The 26,099-nt window shown below is 31.8% G+C and overlaps 1 protein-coding gene across 11 annotated transcripts in view; it reads right to left on the minus strand.

Annotated features, from left to right (window-relative positions):
• Nucleotides 1-26,099, minus strand: part of LOC103574506 (peroxisomal acyl-coenzyme A oxidase 3) — a 343,167-nt gene that overhangs the window by 19,195 nt on the left and 297,873 nt on the right. Inside the window, exon 11 of one of the 11 annotated variants that reach the window (XM_053739250.1) lies at nucleotides 17,979-18,115. The exons of the other annotated variants lie outside the window; for them this stretch is intronic. Within the exon in view, the coding sequence (XP_053595225.1) occupies nucleotides 18,083-18,115 (33 nt within the window). The 3' untranslated portion in view covers nucleotides 17,979-18,082. Of the gene's footprint in view, nucleotides 1-17,978; nucleotides 18,116-26,099 lie in introns of those variants that run through there. 11 annotated transcript variants of the gene reach the window in all.

Raw genomic sequence — 26,099 nt, forward strand, 5'->3', positions numbered from 1 at the left:
GAATAGGAGAAGCTAGAAATTGGAGAGATAGTGTATGGTCTGTTCTCTGCCACAGAAGAAACAAATTCTGAAAATGAAGCTGTAAATCAGAAACTCATGAATCAAGACATTGCTGATCCTGTCATTGAAATTGATAATAATAATAATTTAAACACAAGTAGATCTAGTAATATTACACTGAAAGATGATACGCCTCTGTCACAGAGGATAGCTATGATGGCAAGTGCTGAGAACGAGTTTGAGCCGAGTAAAAGAACATCCAAAGAACCGTCGACATTTGAGCAAGCTATGAATGGAGCAGATACTGAAAAATAACGATTAGCCATGATTGAGGAACTTAAATCGCTAAAAGCTAATGAAACGTAGAACCTCGAACCGGTCCCACGAAACAAGCTACCTATAGGTTCTAAGTGGCTATTTAAAATTAAAGAGAACTCAAGTGGTCAACCCTAAAGAATCAAAGCCAGATTGATAGTACAAGGTATACCACAGCAATATGGCATAGACTACGATGAAATCTTTGCACCAGTTGTGAAGCATACAACATTACACACTTTACTAATCTTTGCAGGGAAACAAGGATTACTATTCAAACACTGGGATGCCAAAACTGCATTTTTAAACGAAGAACTGAAAGAAGTAATCTATATGAAACAACCACCTCGATTTAAGGAGCGACAAGAAGAAAATTGGGTCTATAAACTGAATAGAACAATGTATAGGTTAAAACAATCAGCGAAAGCGTGGCATAAGAAACTGAAAAGTGTATTCACTGATTTAAATTTCAAAGTCTATCACAATGATTCATGCTTATTTAAAACTATCAATGGTGGACCAACAATTTATATGGTTGTGTACATTGATGACATGGTAGTTGCATGTAAGTCAGCTAAAAGAATCGAAATGTTAAAGACAGCATTCAATGAACAATTCGCAATCACAGATCTCAGTAATTAGCAATTTTACCTTAGAATAGCAGTGAGGAGAGATCTGACGTCTATGTCGGTCAGAGTGATTACATATGAAAGACTCTAGAAAGATTGAATTTGACCGATGCTAAGGATTCAGCATATCCATTAGATGTTGGCTATAAAAAACAATGAGTAGAATCAAAAAACATTACAATAGACTTCTACCAGAAATTAATTAGAGCATTGCTTTATGTATCCATTAACACAAGACCAGATATTTCTGCTGCTGTATCGATTTTGAGTCAACATGTAAGGTGTAGCGTAATTACAACTATATTTGAATTTAAATATAGTTACACTTCCGGCAATTGGAGGCAGCACCCACTGGGGCTTAGTGACTACACTATTTAAACTTGTTCATGCGCAGCGGCGCATGCGCATTGCCTGTTTTGTGTCTCGTGTCGAAAAGACTGACGCCATTGTCTTTCGCAACGTAAAATCTTAAGTGTTAAAACGCCTTATCAAAATCTTATTATATTGTGCTCATCTCGAAGAAATAAATTAAAATATTATTAGGTGTACAAAAAAGTTCTACCCGTTTTTTGTCAAAAAAAAATATATTTAAAAATTTTAAATAAAATACAAATTTTAATCAAAATAACCACCATCAGCATCTACTACCCTTTGCCAACGCTCAGGCAACTGATGGATCCCACGGCGATAAAAGGCTTGATCTTTTGTCGAAATGAAATCATCTATTGTTTTTTGCATTTCGTTTTCATTTTGTAAGTGTTTGTCAGCCAAGTAATTTTGCAATGAACGGAATAGGTGAAAATCACACGGTGCAAGGTCTGGTAAATACGCCGGGTGCGGTAAAACTTCCCACTGTAAATCATTTATAGTGTGGTGGACGATTGAACTTCTATGAGGCCTGGCGTTATCATGCTGCAGTATCACTGGTCGAGTTTTTTGTCCCGCAAATCGTCTTTTACTGTTGATTTCATCTGCTAATTTTTTTAATTGACAACTGTAGCGTTCTCCAGTAACGGTTTTTTTTTTTATGTCGTGAAAGCAACGACAGGCAGGTGTCAACTCGTCTCTCTCGTTGTTCTGGAGTTAATTCATGAGGTACCCATTTTCCTTCTTTTTGAATCTTACCTAAAGCATGTAATCTTTCAGAAATAGCTTGTTGAGTAACGTTTAACTTTTTCGCAAGTTCTTGTTGTGTTTGTGCAGAATCTTGATTCAGTAATTCTTCCAATTTCTCGTCACTGATTGTTGAAGGTCTTCCAGAGCGTGGTTTATCATTTAAATTAAAATCTCCGTTTGTGAATTTCCGAAACCATCTTCGACAAGTACTGTCATCAATAACACTGTCACCATAAGTAGCACAGATTATTCTTTGAGCTTCAGCAGCACTTTTTCCTTGATGAAATTCATATAAAAGACAATGGCGGATATGCTCATTACTTACTTCCATTTTTAACTCAATAAAAAAATATATATATCGAAGATTAATATATTAAAAGTTTGCTAACCTATAAATAGCTGTTAGATAACTCCATCTTTGAAAAACGGGTAGAACTTTTTTGTACACCTAATATTTAAAATGAATCAAGAAATCATCGAGCTCTAAAGTAAATTCCTCTATACCCGCTCACTTTTCATTGGAGTGAGATTAAATCACTCAATACAAATTAATAAATAAAATGAAAAACCATATGTTTGTTTATATTTATTTTTTGAAGTTTCGAGTATTAGAATAAAATTTTAGTTTGAATAATCTTAAGTTGAGAAAATGCACAAAAGTGTTCTGGTGTAGGTGTGGTTGATTCAATAGCTAAAGATTAACACAAACATTACAGATTATTAATTAGATGTTTTATTAACAATATATACACTAAAAACCTGTGAGAATTAATATTACTGAGCGAATGCGACGTAAAACTCACGTATAAAAATTAACACGTGGCTCATAGCGGTTAGATTCACGCAAATTAATTTGGATAATAATTACACGCGAATAACAATTCATTTATTCTCAATAAATAGCAGCCTTAATTTACTGATTAAATATTGAGGATAATTAGCAGAGTGTTTTAGACTTATATCACACAAGAATTAAATTAGCAAGGCGAAGAGGTTAGACGGATAGCTGTATTTGTACTGAACAATCCACGATGTCCGTAATGGCTTGAGCAGGCGTCTTCTTCTTCGTTGCCGCTCGATGGTGACGTGGCAGCCTTGCTGTATGAGACGAATTTTCCTATTGGCTTAAAGCGCGCCAAAAGGAAGTAATTGATAGCGAAGTCTCTCATTGGCTGGCCAATATAAAACGAATTATATGATTGGCCGGCTTGTAGCGACTTCTCATGGCGTCTTGATACGGCCATGAGTTAGAAATTGTATGTACCGGGCCCAGATAGTGAGTGAACCGGCACTATTCTGACTTGCTGTCAGTAGCAAGTTCGGCAATTCCCGGACGTAGCGAAAGTACACGAAGCTTTGCAAAAATGATCAAGCTCGTGACTGAACAAATAATAATGTTGAAAATTAATTATTATTATTTTTTTAAATAAGGTCCTTGAGTGTACACATAGTCGCTCACTAAGAGTTGTCATGTACCATTACTCGATCAAAACATGGCCCTATAGTCGCTCAAAGACAATATCAATTAAACTATGATAAGTTTATTGATTTGGAAAATAATTTATAAATTATACTACTTTATTCTATCATAATATAAAAGTTCATGAATTTAAAAATACATTCAATAAAATATAGTTATAACAATTCTTAAAAAATTTGAAGTAACCTAAATTTAATCTAACAAATGAACGTTAAAGTAAAAAATGCCCAGCTGAGCAAGATTTTGTAAACAGTCATTTAATTTAAATTTATTATCTATTATAAGATAATTTGATACATGATAATTAAATACATTTAGATTCACAAATAATTAATTAACAATAATAATGTTTTTAGTTATAATTTTTTTTCTTTGATAAAAAAACGCTTTAAACAGTTAAAGTGAGCGACTAATGGTAATGAGCGGGTATAGGGGCTTTTACTCCATAAATATATAATTATTTATATAATTCCACATTATAACTCACCAAAATAACTAATTAAGAACTCAAGAAATTTCTGCGATCAACGACCACGCTTCTGAAGAGGTTACTTCGATGGAAACCATTACAAGTGCTTTATTATTCATTAATAAATTAATTCAAGTGCTCATATAACTAAGAGACTCAATTTAACAATTACTCTGATTATTCTTACGCTCAATTTATTAATTTTGATATTATTCTCACTTCGTAGTCTTTGTTATCATGCTACCACGTGTTCACAACTAATTTTAAATCAGTGTAATTTATGATAGACTTATTGCAATCAATTAAAATCAGTGCTTAATCTTCTCGAGACTTAATGAACGTAAATATTATGCGTTCGATGCTCTTAAAAAAAGTTATCAAAGTGTTCAATCATTAACTTCGCTCAGTAACCTCTAATTTTATGTTACTTATTATCATGACATTCTTTTAATTAACTAAGTGTTCAACCCAGACTGAAATTAATTATCTCAATGCAATTCAATTAATTACTCGAGCTCAATTCTAAAATTTTGATTTAATTTATCGCGTATTCATGAGCTCAAACATTTTAGAGTATTAATTAAATTAAATCGACGATTTAATCATGTAACTCAGTGATATTATGTGCTGTGACAAATAAAAATATTGTTATATTTTTTATTATGCATATTTTTTAAACATCCCAACCACCAACCAATCCTGGCATGTATTTATTAAATTATTATTATAACAAAAGGATACCAGAGAAATTGATTGGTTAAAATTGAAATGCGTCTACAGATATCTGAAATATACAAAAAATTATGAATTAAAATTAAGCAATCACCAAGCTGAGAGTGGAAAATTTGTTAGCTTCGTGGATGCAAATTGAGCAGAGTGCAGAGATGATCGTAAATCAAATACAGGCTACATATTTCAATTATTCGATGTAGCTATGAGTGGGGCATGTTAAAAAAATCTGCTGTAGCACTTTCAACCACAGAAGCTGAACTAGTATCTTTATGTGAGACTGCACATGAAACTGCGTGGATCAGATACTTACTAGAATTCTACGATGTTCCACAAGAATTTTCAATAGTGATATATGAAGACAAAATCTTGAGCGAGAATGTACGTACCAAGCGGAAAAACAACCAAATAAATATAATGAATAAAATAATAAGGAATAAATATTACTAAAAAATATCCAGGAAATAAACAAATAAATATCGACTATTGGATTTGTATTACTAAGTTATTTGATTCAACTATATGTCGGAGGAACAGGAGGTATAGGGTCACTACCCAAGCTATCAGAATTATTTTGTCCTGACATTTTATTTAAAATATAAACAAATAATAATAACTAGACAATCAGTATAATGAAGATAATATCTCACAAATGTTGATACACACAGAATAGTAACTAGCTCAATAGTTGTTACTCGTAAAATTGAGTAAACTAAAATAACAATAGTAAATGATATTAGCTGTAATATACAATCGCCCGATAATATTGTTAATAAAATCTGATTCAACAATATACGACTACTACGGTAAACTCGGCTCGAGAACGAATCCACGGTCAGCAGGATAACTTGTACTCGCACAACGAATGCTCGATCAGAACTAACTCAACTAGTCGCAAAACTTTGTACTCTTCGTTAAAAACCTTTTTGTCAAAATATTCAAAGGAGGACAACCGTCTTATATCATTTTACTATCTTGTCCTCTGTGTCTTACTATACCTATCCTGTGACCGTGACTACGTTTAGTGAGCAGATGTCGCAGTGAGCCTAAGCCTCCCGCAATAAACATAATTTGCTTAAGTTGTAAATAACTAGAACTTAAATTTTATTATTTAATTGTTACTATAAAAACTAGTCTCGACTGTTGGGAATTTCCCGTCTCATTGGAAAACCCCATTTTATTCTTTCATCTCCGAAATATATTTATAAGTATAAATCCAACAAATTATTACAATACCAAATATCAATTACTTTACATTTATTCTTTACCGTAAATTTCCTCAAACAATAATATGATCATTTTAGCCAAATAACAATAATAATTAATTAAATTATTTTATCCACTGGGGAACTCAAATTACAAATTACAAATTTATCTTCAGAAATTAATATAAATTTTATGCAAATAAAAATTGTAATCTTTTTCTTTATGTTAAATTAATTACTCTGGGGAGAGAAAGACACGGGTACTCAATATAAATTTGGCAACACTGGGTTGCATACCATTGATTAGAAAATAAAAGTTCTGGGACGATAAGAATACCGAATCGGCCCCAGAAAGAAATCGGGCTCATAACTTCAGGGAATTTTCGCACCCATGAAATACTTCGATACAGCAAGTTTCAGATTTTTATTTCCTACGACGTCTGAATAAATCGAAAAATACTGAAAATTAGTAAAAATTAGTATTCTCAGCGTCTTGTTAATCGAATGATTTAGTAACCGGATATGTTTTGGGGCATGACGGTAGCGTTTTAGAGAAAAAATAAAAGCCATGTTTGTCCGTAAGAACCTAAAAAAAAACGAAATTTTATTCTCAATTTTGATTTTTAAGTGTGTTACAATAATCGTAAAAATATGAGATTATTTTCTTTTGATTTCCTATTCAATTTCCGACAAAATTATGAGCTTGGGAATTTTTTTTATAAGGGGACCACATATCGAAAAAAATAAAAATCGATTTAATGCCCAAAAATCGATTTTTTTTCCATGGTTAACTTCTACCCTGACAAAATACAAAGCTTTTGTGAATATTGTACTGGTAAAAACAACGAAATAAATTCAGAACGCGATTTTAAAAGTAATTGTTTACATACAATGAACTATATTTATTATTATAATCTTTATCTCTAAGTATAATAAGTGAATCAGTACCAAATACTTTTGCTTACATAATTCAACTAGTTTTCGTATAATTTATACTTTCTCGTCCAACTTTCAGTTCATTCAGAAACTATGAGATAGCTCTGTAATTCAAAACTGATAACACTGTTTTTTGTTTTCAAAAAAATCCATTATTTCTGCCGATAACCTCAAAATTACGTACTGTTGACATTCTAATCAAAAACTGGTCGTGTCTTTATTTGCATTTAATAGGTCATTTTATCTGGCTATATTTTTATTTAAGGGAAAATATGTCGACACCTTGAGCAAATAATTCAAAGGGTTGCATTTGTTCGGAATTCATAAAAAAACGAAAAGAACTCCGAAACACATACTCTGATAAAGATGCTGAAGATTTTTCAACAATTTTTGATCATCCAATTGTAGTTAGTGATATTTTATGTTTTAATTGTCGTTCCAAAAAATACAAGAAACCGAGACTTGATGAGGATCAGGATACAGCATTGGAGAATTAATTACTTTCAGATTCGAGTGAATTGTTAGAAAGAACTGAATCAAACCTATCAACGATGACTTTGTCTCAGTCAAGTACTGATGATCCATCGTTTAATTTAGAGTTTGTATGTGTTGATGATACAGAAGAATGTGTTGAAGCTCGAGTTAAAAGAACAAATGCAACTCGTAGATATTGTTGTGTATGTTCTGTTTTAAATCGGAATATTGTGGTTCTTCCTCGAGATGCCCGTATGCAATGCTTTATTAAAAAAAGAATTTCTATTTTGGATGGAAATCGATGTTGCAGCGATCATCTAATAAAGAAACGCTTCTATGCTGAAGATTTGAATTCGTTAAGAGTTTATTCTAATTGGAGTTTTCTAAAATCGTCAGAATTAACTAAAATGAGACCAGTAACAATACTCAATACTTTATTCAATAAAGACAATGTCACTACTGTGATTGATGGAGATAGCGAAGAGGACTAGTCATGAGTTCATAAGATTTTTATTGTTAACAGATTAATATAATAAATATATTTTTTCATAGATTACAATTAGATATTAATATTGACGATATTGAATGAAGAACAATTACTCTTATATGAGCGTTCTGAACTTATTTCGTTATTTTTACCAGTACAATATTTACAAAAGCTTTGTATTTTATCGTTGTATCAGTTAATCATGACAAAAAATCGATTTTTGCGCAAAAAATCGATTTATATTTTTTTCAATATGTGGTCTCTTTAAAAAAAAATTCCCAAGCTCATAATTTTGTCGGAAATTGAATTGGGAATAAAAAAAAAATAGTTTCATATTTTTATAATTATCGTAACACGCTTAAAAATCGAAATTAACAATAAAATCTCATTTTTTTTTAGGCTCTTACGGTCAAATATGGCTCTAATTTTTTTTTTCAAAGGGCTACTATCATGCACCAAAACAAATCCGGTTACTAAATCATTCGATTAACAAGCTGCAAAGAATAACAATGTTTACTAATTTTCAGCATTTTTTTATTTATTTAGACGTGGTAGTAGATAAAAATTTGAAACTTGCTGTATCGAAGTATTTCATGAGTAGGACTATTTCCTGGTTATGAGCCTGATTCCTTTCTGGGGCCGATTCGGTATTCTTATCGTTCCAGGGCCTTTTACCCAGAGAAATAATATTTTAAATACTAATGCAATACGAGGAGCCGAATACGCTATCCTCGTCTAATCTTCTAAGGAATTTATTCGACACGTCTATGTACATATTCACTAAACTATGAGAAGTGCGCCGAATATATTCAACTTATTTTTACGATAATAACCCAGATTTAGTTACAGATCAATTATTCATCGCGATCAACTCTATTGAAAGTCCAGCAATAGCCGATGCAACAAATGAAAATACAAATAACTTACTGGCATTGACAGTAAAGTACTTCCCGAGATTTTTACAATAAATAATACGTAAACTGTACTTTTAGTTCATACAACAAAATATCAGGTAACCAAAGTAACTTTTTCTTTAATATTTAATTAATTTATAACGGCAACTGGGCCAAAACAATTTTACTTAAAATCTGCGAACAACAACTCGTCCTATCTTTACAATATCCCGGTCCTCTTTGACTGTATTTTACATCGGTTTTTCGAGGGATGGGTATCACTCATGTGTTATCCCTTCTAATGCCTTTGGACCCGAAATTATTAATTATAATAAAATATTTAAACCTGTCACTCGACCTGAGTTACATCATAATAATAAATTAAATAATATTTTCTAACAATAATCATAAACATAATAAGTATTAACCCTTTAAACAATAAAACAATAATTAGCTCAGTTCACCACGAGGTGGCAGAAAAATATCGATTTTTATCATCACTGTATCGACTTTCTCTCCCTTCGGTCGATATTTTTATATATGCTCTACACACGTGTGTGCTACTGACTGAAATGAAAATATTGATTAAGTAGTTTTTGAAAATACATGGTGCTGTACACATCGTACAAATTATATGCAGTCTTATTACATATTACAGTCATACTATTTTTTGCATTCACTGCCTTCTAACAATTCTTCCACTGATTTAACAACAATTAATCTATTTGTTGAAGAGTTATAGAATTTTGATCGAATTTTAATCGTAAAACATTATTTTCTAAACCTATCAACTTTGTGCTTCGATATCACTTAAATAATTGGATTTGCGAAGAAAATATAAGAGTCCTTTTTTGAAGAGCGGTAAATTTCCTACAAAAATGTGTAATATTCATTGCTATACACTCATTTTTAAATGAGTGATAAAATTTTTCTCATTATACTAAAATGGGAAAGTATATTTGCTGAGGCAGGGTTAAACGGCATTAGAATAAACTTCTTCTGGAGTTTACTCCTTAAGAATCGATTTTCATATAAGGCCGCTGGTATGAAAAAAATATGAGGAGTAAAATTTACTGAACGAATGACCTTCTTACGTTCTTGTGCACAACCTATTCTGCGCTCCTTTCACTTCTCAGGCATGAGTATCAAGACTTACATAGGTTATACAAGTCTAGTCGAGGAGATTCATCATTTGAATGTGTTGATGAACGGACGTATTTAAATCAGTGTATAAAACACAACGTAAACGGAGTAAAAACTAACATTGAGTATGTAGTTTAGTGTAATAACATCGAATAAAGATAAATTTAATCTAAGCCAGTAATCAAAAATAGTTTAAAAATACAAAACAACTAAGAGCGGCAGTAGAACACTCCTTGGCAAGGAGGTTAATCCTCAAGACTGGAGCCAGGCCGAATGAGGCTTACAGAAATTATATACGGAGGAAAACTATTAATTTCAAGTCTTTAATTCAGTGTAATCGTACAAAGTATTCAAGTGATTAATTAAGTCAAACATACAGCCACATTGCAACCCAGAACAATAACGGAAATAATAGCTATGGTATAGAGGTTAAACCTCAGTATTGTGTAATAAGTCTAGACAAACAAGTGAAAAAGAAAAAGAAAAGGAACGTGCTAACGCAGGAGGAAGCTTTGTCCCCGAAAGGGGTTAAACAACGTTGGGGAAGAAAGCCAAAAGTTCAAAACCAGACACCACATAAGATTCAACAAGAAACGCATCGCATACCAGAGGAAATAAACAGTCAGATTTAACAATCACAATATCCTGTTACTCTTTGCATCAATCCTAAACCTTTGGTAAGTCGTAGTTTGAGCCTGTTAATTAAATAGAAATACATATAGCTATAATAATAATAATAATAGTACGTTAGAATAAAACATTAAGTATTTATTAATACTGGGGTATACAACTGAGGGGTTGAAATTGCTAGGTGGTTTATCCACAAAGGAGTCTTGATTGGTGAATAAAGTATTAGTATCTTGAGTAATCTGATAGAAACTTGCAGCTTAATAAACTAATTCATATCAACTATTCACATTGCTCGGCCAGTAACTTAAAATTAAAAAAAACATATGTATATATATATATATATATATATATATATATATATATATATATATATAAATATACACAAAATTTAACTTTTAAAAATATATTGTTCCGAATCTAGAATAGGAGGCAACAACCAGAAGAAAAGAAAGGTGACAAAATCACCCACGAGTGTGGAAAACACCAGGAATATGGAACCGAAGTCTGACTCCAAAATCAACATGGTCCCCATTGAGGATGGGGGAGGAAAATAGGTATGATAAAAAGGACGCAGGTCCATACATAGCATTCGTGGCAGACGAACAGAAAGGGAACAGTCTTGGTAACCTACACATTATGTCAATGGGAAAAAAACTGGAAAGCATTTATAAATCCATAGTCAGTATATCACCTGTTGGGAGAGAAAAATACAAAGTTGTTTTTGACAGTTACCAGGAGGCAAACAAATTCATGAATCTAATCAAGGTGGACATATGTGATTACTGGGTAGCCTACATACCATTCCAAACATTCTCCAAGGTCGAAGTGATGACAGGAGTAGACACCACACTCAGTGAAGAAGAAATTAAGGCAGTGATCAAATTTGAGCAAGAAGATGTGCACTTAGTACGAGTACAACGAATGAAACGGAAGACCACAAACATGCAGAACCCAGTAAACACAGCGAAGAATTCAGATGCACACGGAAAGCTAGAAGACACCACTGCAGTTTAACTGTTCTTCTGGGACAAAACACTACCTAGTAGAGCATTGATTAACAAGGTTAGTAAACCTATCAAAGAATATGTATCCAGACCAATAATGTGTTACAGGTGTCTGAAATTTGGTCACTGGAGAAGGGACTGCAAAAGCACTTACAGTAAATGTCAAAGATGTGGACTGTCAAACCACAAGACTAAAGATTGTACAAGCACTAGCTCAAGATGCCCAAACTGTGGACAAGCATACGAAGCCTTGTCGAAAAATTGTACACAATGGTAGATCCAACAGGAAATTATTAACGTAAGCGTGAAACAAAAAACATCCAGGAACAAGGCCAGAAAAACCATACAGGAATCAAGAAGACGTAGAAGTATTTTGTTTAGTACGTGGGACGCAAATAAAATAACGTCCCCTGACTCCAACGATAGATCAGTATACTTTCATATGGATTCCGACATCACAATGGAAAATACGGGTAGGGAAGGCGAGCAGGAGGCTTATGCAAGTACAAACGAAGACGAGGACGAAGAGTCTATTAAGATCCAGAACCAAAGTCCAGCAAAAATTTATTTAAGTCCTCTAAATGAGCAACAAATGAGGATATACATAGATAGGATAATCGTTAACGTAGTTCCAACCACTGTGACTAAGTGCATGGGGCAAATACTAGGAAAAATCATAACCATATCGGGAATTGGAAAATTTAATGAAGAAATACAGAACGCTATACAGAATGTCGAGGTGGAGGACTCGATTCATACGCAATCACTCCCACCATTAACATAAGAATAAAAAATATAAAAATCTGCCAATGGAATGTGAGGAGCCTTTGGCAGAGATGGGAATTCATACCTCGTTTCATCTCAGAACAACAGATGGAAGATCTGGAAAAGGTAAAAAATATTTCTGAGAACTCGCTGAAAAATGTAAACAAATGGCTGAAACGAGAGGTCTAGAAATATCACCGGAAAAGACAGTACTTATGGCTTTTCCTAGGAAAAGAAAAAGGGAAGTGATCAGTGTTGAGCTAGAAGGAAAGACTATTAAGGAATCTGAAGAAACAAAATTCCTGGGCATCACAATAAATCATAAATTACACTGGAATAATCATATAGCAGCAATCAAAACCAAAGCAAAGCAATGTAACAATATCATCAAGGTGATAGCAAGTTGGAAGTGGGGGGGCCCACCCTTTTTCAGTCCTACCAATATATAAACACTTGGTGCGAGCTGCTATTGACTGGGGACTCATTTTTCATCAGGACACAACAGTGTTAAATCTTGTTAAAATTAAAAGTTCGATACGCCGCATGAAGAATGGCTACAGATAATCTGATAAACACATCACTGAATGTTTTATTACACTTGGCTGCAGAGCCAGATCTAAACAGCAGGGCAAGATATTCGTCCAAGAAATACTTGGCAAGAACAGTGGCAACAGTACAGAACCAACTGGAACCGACATTTAAGTTAATGAGTACAACACGAGAAAGTCTAGTCAGTAAAAATCAGGAGAAAAAGGGGAAGAGATATCTCGCTTCGCTCTCCAAACTGTGGAAATCAGAAATCAACACTATGAATAGAATCAATAAATTTAATAAACCAACGATAGCAATGGTCAGCTACAAAAGTAGGTTCAGTAAAACACAAACAGACCTTGAGATCGGAAGAGAAGCTACTAAGCAACAGGACGTGAAAGGGAAGTGGACTCAACTGGTGGAACGTGCATACCCGAACTATAGTCCAATATACATGGATGGGTCAAAGACTAAAAACGGAGTAGCAGCAGCGGTAATATGTTTGGAAAAAGAATTGGCCGTAAGTGTGGCCATGAACAAGGAAGTTACAATATTCTCAGCTGAAATCCATGACATTAAAATGGCGATTAGAATGGCAGCCAGAGAAGAAATCAATAACGTGTTGATATGTACTAACTCCCAATCCACCCTGATGGGACTGGAGGGACCAGATAACCCCAAAGATTCCATTGGCATGATGGAAATCAGGCAAAGCTTAATGGTAGCTTAAGACATGGGAATAAATATAGTCATGGTATGGACACCGGCACACAAGGAAATTGGTGGCAACGAGGAGGCGGACAAGCTGGCGAAGCAAACTGTTAATAACGACAACCCACAATACAAAATAGAAGGCTTAGAAGCAGAGCACTACAATAAAATGTTCAAGGCGAATCTGCACAAGAAGGCATACGAGGACATGATCAAATATCCCAAGGGGAAGGAGTATTTCAAGTATATCAAAAAGTTAAATAGTAAACCTTGGTTCCATGGACTTGGGTTCACTAGACATTAAATAACAGTCCTAAACAGACTTAGGAGAAGGCATACCCAGGTTAAAGCCCATCTGTACACAATTCAGGTTGTAGAGGATGCAAACTGCGAATGCGGGTAGCGTCCCCGAACTCTAGAGCACGTTTTATAAAAATATGAACTGGTTGATAAGGATGACAGATTAAAATTAATTAACAGGCTTAGTAATATTAAATGTTCTTATGTTGCAGATTGTGCGGTCCAGTCACTGGCCCTCTCATCTTCACCAACAATGACTTATCCCTACATAATTCCATTAAAAACATCTCATTCAACATTTAAAATACCCTAATTGTGTTTAACACCTCACATTTACTGACAATTTCATATCACACAATTCCTTAGGAGACTATACATATATCCATTCATACTTATAAATAAATAAAATTAACATTGAAACAAACACTGCAATTAAATCAAATTAAACTAGTACCAACAACAAAAACAAAGCATCAAGCAACCACAAAGAAGAAAAAACTCTTTAAAGAAACAGGGGAAAAATTACTTTAAAAATAAAATAAAAACGATTACAGCAGTAAGTGGCAAGTGGCCCAATAGGGACGATAGCCAAAAAGAAAAAAAAAGTCTAGTCGAGAAGTTGATTTCTTGTGAAAAATAGTTACAGGTCTCTTAAAAATATGGTTGATGGCTTAAACGCTCCGGAATGGCGTGTAGAAAAAGCCGTTTTTTTTTATTTTTCTGGAAATGAAAACTACAATTGTTATTAACAAAAAACCGTCAAAAAAATTATCCGCCCAGATATTTCACAAAATCACAAAAAGTATAAGTGAAAGCTCAAATATTAAAAATGTTTCTGAGAGCAGAAAATTTTAGTAAAAAAGCTCTCAACTCCCCGAATTGTAGCTCCGATATTTATAATTTTAATTTAACATTGAAAATTGGCTTTTGCGCGGCAGTTTTGGCATGTGCGCGCCGCCACAATAATGAGCGTAGTTTTCAAATAATTTTTTTATGCAATTAAGTATTGATTAAAAAATTTGAAAAAATTCTGGTGTCATCTAGAAACTTCAAAGAATATGTTTCCGCGGCAATAAAAGTTGTATCACCTTTTTTCAAAAAGCTATTCAATTCTTAATCAAAATTTTTTTACGGGTTTGTGTTATCATAGAAGGCGATATAAAAGTTTGAATAATTAATCGATCAATTTTTTTTTCTTAAAGCCTTTATTATAAATATACTCAACAAGATAACGTAATGGGAGTTTATAAAATATTTCTATTTCATCAATTATTAATTTTTCAAGTGATAAAAAAATTGAAAATTTAAGTAAAGTATGTTAAATCATTTTTTTTTTTTGATTTTAAGCTATAACTGATTTCATATTCTTCTATGGCATTATATGATTACTTTACAAATTTTTTCATGTCATTTCTTTACAAATTTTTTATAAACAAATGGATTATTGAATATTTCTAAAAATTCTTTTTCACCATATTGTTAGCGTAAGGAAATAATGATTTAAAAAAGAAAAAGTTCGAAATTTTTGAAAACGATAATTGTAATAGTTGCAAAGTTACAGCAATTTGTTTATTGACACATAGAGTCGGTGCTTGGACTTTGTGGTGCTCCAAAATCCAGATATTTTTGAAAAAATTTAAAACAAAATTTTTTTGACATATTGTTGCAGGTTGCTGTTGTTGTAATTTTTTTATCTTCTATAAAAAAATTAAAGCAAAAAAAATTATTTATACCAAATTGTAAAAAATATATATATATATATATATATATATATATATATATGTAAATTGTTGACGAAAAAATTTTTTTTTTGACATTATATTTAGAAAAGCAAATTATGATTAAAAAAAAAAGCGATTCTCTGATTATTTATTTAAATAATCAAAATATGAAAAAACAATTATATCAATAAGATATTATTTGTAAGGAATTTTTTTTAATCATCATTTCCTTACGATAACAATATAGTAAAAAAAAAATTTTTCAAAAATATTTCAATAATCAATTTGTTTGTAAAAAAATTAGAAACAGATAGCATGAAAAATTTGAAAAGTGATCATGTAATGCCTAAAAAGAATATAAAATCAGTTATAGCTTAAAATTAAAAAAAAAATTATTTAACATACTTCACTTAAATTTTCAATTTTTTTATCACTTTAAAAATTAATAATTAATGAAATAAAAATATTTTATAAACTTTCATAACGTTATCTTGTTGAGTATGTTCATAAAAAAGGCTCCAAGGAAAAAAAAATTGATAGATTAATTATTTAAACTTTTATATCGCCTTTTATGACAACACAAACCCGTAAAAAAAAATGTTGATTAACAATAACTTTTTGAAAAATGGTGGTACAACTTTCTCCACCGTAGAATCATATTCTTTGAAGTGTCTAGATTATAACAGCATTTTTTCAAATTTCTTAATTAATATTCAATTGCATAAAAAATTATTTCAAAAATGCGCTCACTAGAGTGGCAGCGCGCACATGCCGAAACTGTCGTGCAAAAGACGATTTTCAATGTTAAATTGGAATTATAAATATTGGAGCTACGATTTGGAGAGTCGAGAACTCTTTCACTAAAATTTTCTGCTCTCAGAAACTTTTTTAATATTTGAGCTTTCATTTATACTTTTTGAGATTTTGCCAAAAATCTGGACGGCTAATTTTTTTGACGGTTTTTTGTTAATAACAGTTTTAATTTTCTTTTCCAGAAAAAATCCAAAAAAACGGCTTTTTCGAGACGCAATTCCGGATCGTACAAACCATCAACCATATTTTTAGGAGACCTGTAACTATTTTTCACAGGGAATCAACTTCTCGGCTAGACAAAAACTGAATAAAAATTACATTATTTAGGTATTTTCATCAATTCGTTTATTTACCAATTCCTATGGTATTTATCTTTTTCTCAGACTAGTAACACTATTTTGTGCCTATTTAAACAGTCGATCTGTAGGAATATACTTCAATCGTGCGTCGGAGCTGGCACACACACTTTTTTTTTTAATATTTTTGTATCACAAATAAATGATTTATATCGTGACCAAGTGAAAAAATCTAATTTGAGAAATAACGGAACCCTAATACACATATGTACGTACCCTGATTGAAGGAAAAGATTATCTCGATTATCAATGTATATCTACACTGGTCACGAAAAATAAAGGATATAGAAAAATTGTAAATATTGAAGTGATTTCCAACATGCTGCAACTCGGAGGAAAATGGTCGTACAGACAAAATGAAAAAAGCAACTATAGTTTCAAGTTTCTAATTTTTAGATCTGGACTAAAAAATTTTACTCGTCTTAAAAAAGATCTATGGGCTTTAATAAATTTTTTTTGATAATCTAACCTCATGGCTCTTTTAGACAATTTTATGCCTTTTAATTTGCCTTCCTCAAAAATTCACTACGACGGATTGGTGCCGAGTTATCATTGATCACAGCAAACAGTCTATTTTCACTTTGACATTTAATAACTTGAGGCATATTTGTTGTACAGGGAATCAAAGTAGGGTGTAAAAAATTGTGAAACATCCTCTAACAGATACAAACAGTGACTTTCAATAGGAAAAATTATTTCGAAGCGACAATTTTGATTAAAAAAAAGGTAAAAATTCACATATTTAGGGGTATGGGAAAATCTTGGTATAACTTTGGATATCGCGGATGAACGAAGGATACCGTCGGTTGTTTTTCAACCTTAAAGTCTCCCAAAAAAACGCTGAAAATTTCAAAGAGTGGCGATTTTTCTTTCTTAGTGTTCCGAAGGTTTGAATTTATCGTTTTCACCAAAAATTACATAATGAGCAATTCGCAGGTTTTCAATCATTACTTCACTTTCAAAAAGCTTTTTTAGCGACACACCTTATTTCTTTCAAATAGCTCGACAATATCTTTTAAAACATTCGTATTTTTGTACTCTTCGAGCTCCATTGAGCGGCTTTTTAATTTTTAGTCACGATATCGCATAATGAAATTAATTACTTCGTACAAAAATCAATAAATGCGATCAACATAGAAAGTTAAATGAGTTTTGAGTCAGATCAGAGCGTTATAGGAGTATTCTTGTATCGAGACATAAATTTAAAGTGTTTTGTCGGGTGCTATGAATAAAAGACAAAAAATATTTTTAGCATCCATTTTTTAACAAGATATTTATTCATGTTTTAACAATACATAACAAGAAAAAAGTAAAAAAATTGAAAACTTAAAATGTTATAATCTGTTGAAGTGGGGGATTGGGAAAAAATGACGCTCTAATATGTCACGATTGCAACCCTCCAAATGATCTGAAACATAAAAATAAAAAAGATTATTCACCTATATAAATGCTGCTATCGTACTAACTAAGAAAAAACTCATAAAAATTTTTTTTTTCGCTAAATTGCGGATGTCTGAAAAAATAATAAATTTTTTTCAACTTTTCTGAATTTTTTAAAGATAGTAAAAACATTTAATTTGTTATGAATCATAGTTAGTACAATAGACATATATAGAAAAGATTTACACGAAATTCCGAGTAAACCGGTTAAGTAGAACTTGAGAAAGCATGACAAACGTTTTGAAAAAATTAGTTTCAAGAAAAACGCGTTTAAAGTCTGGGTAAAATTACGCCCAATATCAAGGATAAAATGACATTTTATACTTACATTTATTTCATCCGCGATACATTGGGCCTTTCTCTACTTAAAAAAAAGCATTTTCCGCGTTTCTTTTCTCTAAACGAGCAGTTCTGGTTTCATTTGAAGCGTTAGAAGCTCGAATTTCTGAACGATCAATCCCGCCATTATTTCGATGGATGACGAATGTATAAGCTCCCGGACTAATTTTTATTCCCATAAGAGTCATCATTTTTGAAATAGGAATAAAGCTTTCTTTAAATAAGGAAACTGCAATAAAGTTGCGATTTCTATTATGTGTATGCCGGCATGTATGTTTCGGCGCAAAACTCTATATTAGTGAATTCAGGGGCTCATTGTTATTTTAAGTTTCTGAACCTCAATATCGAACCAGTAACTCCTCTGACGATAAACTCTCCTAGATAGAAACTAACCCAAAGTGCCTTTTTTCATGTTCTCAATAGAATCCGGATGCCGAAGAATTGCTAATCCATAATATAAAGACAGTTTATTTATGTCTTTATCAGTTTATTTCCGGTGACTTTTCCACCAATCCCTTTGTTATCTTTTTTTGCTTTCCGTAGTCTTGTACTCATTCGTTTTGAACACATCCCATGCACTCTTTTTTTTAAAAAATGGGTCACCATCATAAGGATCTATGTAAAGAATACCTTTGAAAGTTTTTGTATCACCATCCCCAATATATATGTGATATATTTTACTCGGTGTTTTTGAACTGATTTACTAAACATTTCGACAGTAGCATTAACTTCCATTTTGTCTGCACTTCCTTTATGATTTATCGTACAAAATTTTTCATGGTCTTAAGTCCATTTTCCTAAACCTTAAAGCCTTGACAAAAGCTAGGTTTAACAACTGTATCTACAACTTTTTTGGAATTATTAGCTACGAGTGTGGCAACTCTAAGTAGAGAATTGAAACCTCATTTTTCCAGGCCCCATCTCCAGAAACCGTAAAATTAGTTGGATTAGTATTAGGATCAGAAATTAAAATTGAATCTTCCTTATCATCAACAGTTTTGGAAATAATACATTTATAAACTGCAGATGCGGCTGCATGCACGTTTTCAAGACAACTGTACTATATACTGATGGATATTCTTTGACAAATATCCATTAGACTGCTGAAGATATTGATTCCTTCCTTTCCAACTCCTAGAAGCCTCATTACAAATAATATTCTTGAATTTATTTCAAATGCTATGTTGACGAATGGAGTTGATAGTATATATCGTACACTTTTGCAACAGCATTGTAATGCAATTTAAATCCTAATCCACGATGAACTGCCTAAGAAAATTTAACTTCTTTATTGTCCATAGCACACAAAACTAACGATGAAATAGCTGTGAAAACCGTGAAAAACTCCAAAATACAATATCCGTAATTGTTTTGAATGATAACTTCTTCATCACTTCATTTGCTCAATTATGCTGCTGATGCGCTTATAAAACAAATATCTTCATCTGCAGTAAATCTATTATCGTGCAATTGCCTTTTTTTGATCGATCCGCACGGGAAGTACTTCCGTTTCTAGGTTTTAGATCCATTTTAAAATTATTGAAATTGATTAAAATAATTTAAATGATGAAAAATGATTAAAATACTCGAAAATTCACTAAAATAATTGAAAGAATCACAAAAATATTTTGCTTTCACTCAGAGCACATGCGTCGGCGTTGCGTGAAGGTCAGACTTTAACTGTTAGAAACTGGCTGTAACTAAACACTAAAGTAAGAAAAATCATTTAAAGGACATAAGGGTGACCTCGGATAACTATATTTCAATATATAATACAAGAGTACATGAGGGTTTACGAGAAAATGGGATCGCAGGTGGACGGATGGTCCGTAACATCTTTTGTTCGATTTGTTCCGGCTCAGCCGGTTTGGATGTCGTGTAACTAGAATTGCAATATCTTCGGAAATAATTAAAATATTGACAAATGTTCTTAAGGACATATTTTTTTTTAATTTTCAAATTTATCAATTTTTTCAGATTTTATGAAATTTCTTCATTAAAACACCCCCTTAATATATAAAATATCCGAAAGTACGTTCATTTCAGAAAGAATTACGACTGATTTAATCGGCGATGAAAAATTAAAAAAATAATGATTTACTTTATTTATCCCACATAACACATTATGTAATTCATCATATGTTACAAAACTTCTACCGGCTCTTTGCACTCAGATTGTTAGTTATCGCTACATAAATTATTGCAATTCGTTTGTAAGTTTAAATACCCTAATTAAGAAATCTAATTTGGAATGAGTTGGAAAATTATTCCATATTGCATCATATTATAAAATTATAATTTGAAATAATTCAAAATAATTTGAATCTTCAATTTTGAAAGTCTGCCAGCATTGTTAAATCATGCTGTTTTCAATTATAATTTTTAAATAAATCTTTTTTAATTATGTAGAATCATGAAAAAGGAAAATTTTATATGCGGTGTTACGTTCTGGCTCTAATTAAATTTACATAAAAATTTTATAGAATTTTTTTTTGAAGTCTTGAATTATTTATTCACCACGGTGGCCGAATAAACGGTTCAACGCTTCTTAGAATTATAAATAAATAATAAATTAATAAATCGTTGCATTGTTCGCGATATTATTTTATTCATTGCTAACAATGTAACGGAAATCTCTTGTGATAAGAGAATCGCCATGGCTCGCGGATAGTCTAAACAGATGACGACGTATGAGACCTAGGCCACGAGGATTCTCTCATAGGAAACCTGGGATGCGACGTTAACACTTTGATAAATGTATTTAGTCGAAGAGCAGTAGAATCAGTCAGTTGATCGCGAGATCTCAAAGTGCACGGAACTCTGTACAATTAACTGACTGATTCGCGAGTCTCCATCGGTTTAAGGGAATAAAACCTAAAATTTAACCTATATATAAATCTTTTGCCTAAGAACCTTAAAGGGGCGAGTGCATACTAGCTGTTCCACCCTTCATTTTCTCAGGGCGCTAATCAGCAGTTCAGGCTCCTTCATCATCTATCATAACAACCTTTAAGCCTCGAGGCCAACGAAGCAGGAGATCAGAACGTGTTGTTCAACTTGGCCGCGTAATTCAAGGCGTAATCGCGGACCTTACACAAGGTCGACCGAGAATAAGATCTAAGGAAGTCCTTATCGAGCTGGTGACGCTAGTAATACCGCGAGTGGTTACCAACGATTCAATCTAGATATTAAAATCCTGGGTTGTTGAGCCGTCGAGCTCATGTGTTGTTGAGCGATCAGGTTCTGGCGGTTTAATAGACCAGTTACAATCACTTGTCCTCACGGAGGAGTCGAATCTCCAGAGCTCAGTCTATTCAAACTCAGACGAGGCACCGAAAAAAAACCCGGTCTTCTGAATCGGCATCAGTGACAGTTGGCAGATGGTTTCTGTGGACGTTCCATTCGTCTATCCACCCAGTAAAATCATCCCATTCCACGACCCTTGTTACGGGGATTATTCTGAGGCCTATTTCGAGGCTACCAGCAGGGACGCATACGCACCGCCGGAGGAAAAGTAATTACGTAAGAACGGGATTATTTGGGCCGACTTATGGGGCCCATAATCTCCACCATGGTAAGTCATTAAAACCTCTTCTTGCATAAAATAAAAGAAGGTCAACAGCTGACGCATCTGGGGTCTATCGACACCCTAACGATGTCAACCTGGTCAATTAAAAAAAATCCTGTCTAATAAATAGATTAGCCAGAATGTAACAGCGGATTTATAAAATTATTTAAAATGATTTGAATCATTCTAAATTAAATTGAATTAAAGAATGATATCGGGATTACTGGTTCCTCAGACAATTTAAAATTATTTAAAATAATTAAAACTCTCGAATCATTTCAAATGAAATCAAATCATAAAATATTATTACAATTTCTGGTTACTCGGCAATTCCAGAATTATTTGAAATAATTTAATGTTATTTTCTGATTTAAAATGATTCAAGAGATCAAATTATTTCAAATAATTTTAAATTGTCCGAAGAACCAGAAATCGCGATATCATTTTCTAATTTGATTAAGTTGAAAATGAGTCGAGCGTTCAAATTATTTCAAATATTTCTGAATTGTCCGAGAAACCAAAAATTTCGATATTATTTCCTAATTTGATACAATTTGAAATGATTCGAGCGTTCAAATTATTCTAAACAATTTTTAATTTTTCAAGGAACCAAAAAATTGCAATATTATTTTTTAATTTAAAATGATTCGAGCGAACCGAAAAATTGCAATATTATTTTTTAATTTAAAATGATTCGAGCGTTCAAATTATTTTAAATCATTCTAAATCATAAAATAATATTTTGTTGTTTTTAATTCAATATGATATAAAATGATTCATTCTAAAATTTATACTCAAAAGCAAAATAAATAGACAATTTGGAATGATTTAAAATGATTAAGAGTTACGTAATCTCAAATTATTTCAAATTAGATTTCTTAATCAGGGTAAATCATTACCAAAACTTTTAAAATTTACTGATTTTGATATTAATTTCCATATATTCTATATTTTAACTCGCTGGTTAGATTTGAAATTCACGTTCCTCTCCATGTTAATCAGTTCTATAATATCCTATCCAAAAACATTAAATTTATCAAGCATAATCATGAGAAAGACTTTAAAAAACGATCTTTGTTGATTGTTTTAAATGTTCTTAATTCTCGAAGATGAATATGAAACCCAAAAAGCTTAAACATGTAATGACAATAATGTTATCGAACTCCATGAGCTCGAAAACAATGAAAAGTTTCAGTGTTCACCCGCAGGGTCAACCGGTTTTTAGATTTTTTCTTTTAATTTCCATTATTATTACACTGAGAAAAAAAATACTTTTAATGAGAATATTTACTTGATATAAGAACATATATTCTTGATAATTTTCAAGAATATATTATTTTGTCTCAAGAATTCGTAGAATTGAAGGAAATAATTTTTATTCAATTCAAGTAAAGCTATTCTTTTGCTTACTCGTAGTATAATATCAAATTCATATAATAACAAAAATAAATTTGATGCTCTTTTCTCAAGAAATTAATAATCAAAAATAATAAAATAAATATTTTGCACGGATTTCTTGAACCAAGAAATTCTTGTTTGGAAAATAGTACTTTTTTTCTCAGTGTAGTGGGAAGTTAAAAAAGAAGCAAAGATAACTATTGTACACAAGGTTATGTACGTGTCATACCATATATGATTATGGCTCGAGTGAATACTCAACACTGGTAAATAAAAAGTGGATTTGAATACTGAATAAAAACGAAAATATCAAGGAGACAATTCGTAGTTGTTGTAATAATGATCAAATAAATACATGCCAGGACTGGTTGGTGGTTTGGACGTTTGAAAAATACGCATATTTAAAAATATAACAATATCTTTAATTGTCACAGCACATTTATTACTGGGTTACAAAATTAAATCGTTGATTTTATTTAATTACTACTGTTAATTGATTGAACTCATGAATATGCAATTAGTTGAATAAAAATTTTAGAATTGAGCTCGAGTAATTAATTGAAACAATTAATTTGGGTCTATTTGAACACTGAGTTGATTCCAAAAATGTCATGATAATAAGTAATATGAAATCAGAAGTTACCGGGCGAACCCTGATTAAAATTATTGATTGAAAACAATTCAATCTGGCATGATTCCAATTGTTTTCAACAAATTCTATTTCACGATTGATTTAATTCAGCCAAGAATGAAGTTTTCTGAATAGATAAATAATAGGAAGATTTTAAATCGTTTTAAGTATAAAACAAATTTTTTTAATTTTAATATTTAATTGTCTTCAATAAATTTGAACAGATAAATAGTTTATAAATATGGATCTAATGTGGAATTCGAGAATAATTGAAAAAAATTAATGATTTTGAATGTTTCCTCATTGTTCTCTATGAATACATAAAAATTTTATTATTCATGCGATATAAGTGCTATCTTGGCGCACGCTCTTTTGTTCGCCAAATAGCTGTTTGCCCATTCAACTGTTTCCACGACATTCGTCTGCGTTATACAATTATCTGCGTACGACAAGTAGATTATCGTGTAACCCACAAAAATGTCGCGGCAACAGTTGAATCAGCAAACAGCTACTTGGAGAATAAAACAGCGAGCACTAAACTAGTACTTCTATCGCATTAATAATAAAAAGAAGTATGTTCAATATTGCTGATTACCTACACGAGCAAATGAGTACTCACTTCGTTCGTGCGCTCAGCTTTGCTCTCGTGGGCAATCGACAACTTACCGCACTAGTTGGACAATATACTATTCTGGTTATTTCTTAAATAAAAAATTATTGAAATTCATTCGCAATTTTGAATATCTCTCAATTATTTTCAATAGATAAGGTAAAAGTCCCTACTATGAAATAATGTCTCCATTTATGATACACTACTGAATTATACGATAAATAAAAACAAAAAAAGAGTGCGTGTATCAGTGTGTACACGCGGAAGAAATCAAACTTCTTAGGCTCATATTTATTAAATACTATAATAAAGTTTTATTTTAAATTAATTTTATGGTAAATTGTAGGTAACATATTTATTATTAATGTTATTATTATTGTTTTGAACAGTATATTAAAATGTTATTAGAACGGAAAAGGTATCAGTACACTGTAAAAAATTTGCAGGCTGAACGCGGAGTGAATCCAGAGTGAACGTAGAATTTATGACTTTTTATTTATTCACTCCTCTTTGGCGTAAATTATACTCCGAAGAAGGCTTCCAGAAAATATTAATTATAAAAAAAAATTACTAATACATAGTGAGCTCAGGTCTTTGAGCTTCTGACATTTATATTGAGTACGGAAATAATTACGAGTTTCCTTTCCATATATATTTACGCGAAATGATTTTTAAAAATTATAAGCAGCAGTTAATAAAACTTGCAGAAATATAATTCCACTGAGTCACAAACTGTCGTATGATTTAGATGACCATACCATGAGATAAAATTTCATATTGCACCGAAATATCAAATATTCCCATAAAAACTATGTCATTATAGCTACTCAATAATTTAATATTTTCACTGTGTATTATATGTATGGAATTATAATTTAGTAAATAACTAAAATATTTTATGAATTAAAAACGTAATATTTTAAGTTTAATTATTAATATCTGGATAAATTATTCATTCAAATAATTACGTTTCTAATTAACAGCTGTTTCTATCAAATATAAATTTATTTTAATATAAAACTGCGGGGCGGAGTAAATGTGGATTGAAATAAAATCCACGACACTACGAAATCACTACATTCATGAAAAAGTCCTTATTCACTACGAATGCTGTGTTTTTTTTAAACGTCGGAACTTCGAGTGACGGAGTGAATTCGGATTTGAATAAAATCTGTATCCAATCTGGATTTACTTTCGATTTTTACAGGGTATAAACAAAATTTTCATTTTCAATAAATCATAAATTCAAAATATCGGGAGACACGGCAGTATCTCGCGCCAAGTACACGTTCAACACATATATGTGTATGCGTGTACATCGGCGGCGCGAGATGACTGTGGCTCTATCCCCGAGTCAGAGGCCTGTTTAACCTCACTCATATTTCAAATTAATAATTGTTAATAAA

The sequence above is a fragment of the Microplitis demolitor genome, chromosome 5, assembly GCF_026212275.2.
Source record: "Microplitis demolitor isolate Queensland-Clemson2020A chromosome 5, iyMicDemo2.1a, whole genome shotgun sequence".
Taxonomy (NCBI): Eukaryota; Metazoa; Arthropoda; class Insecta; order Hymenoptera; family Braconidae; genus Microplitis; species Microplitis demolitor.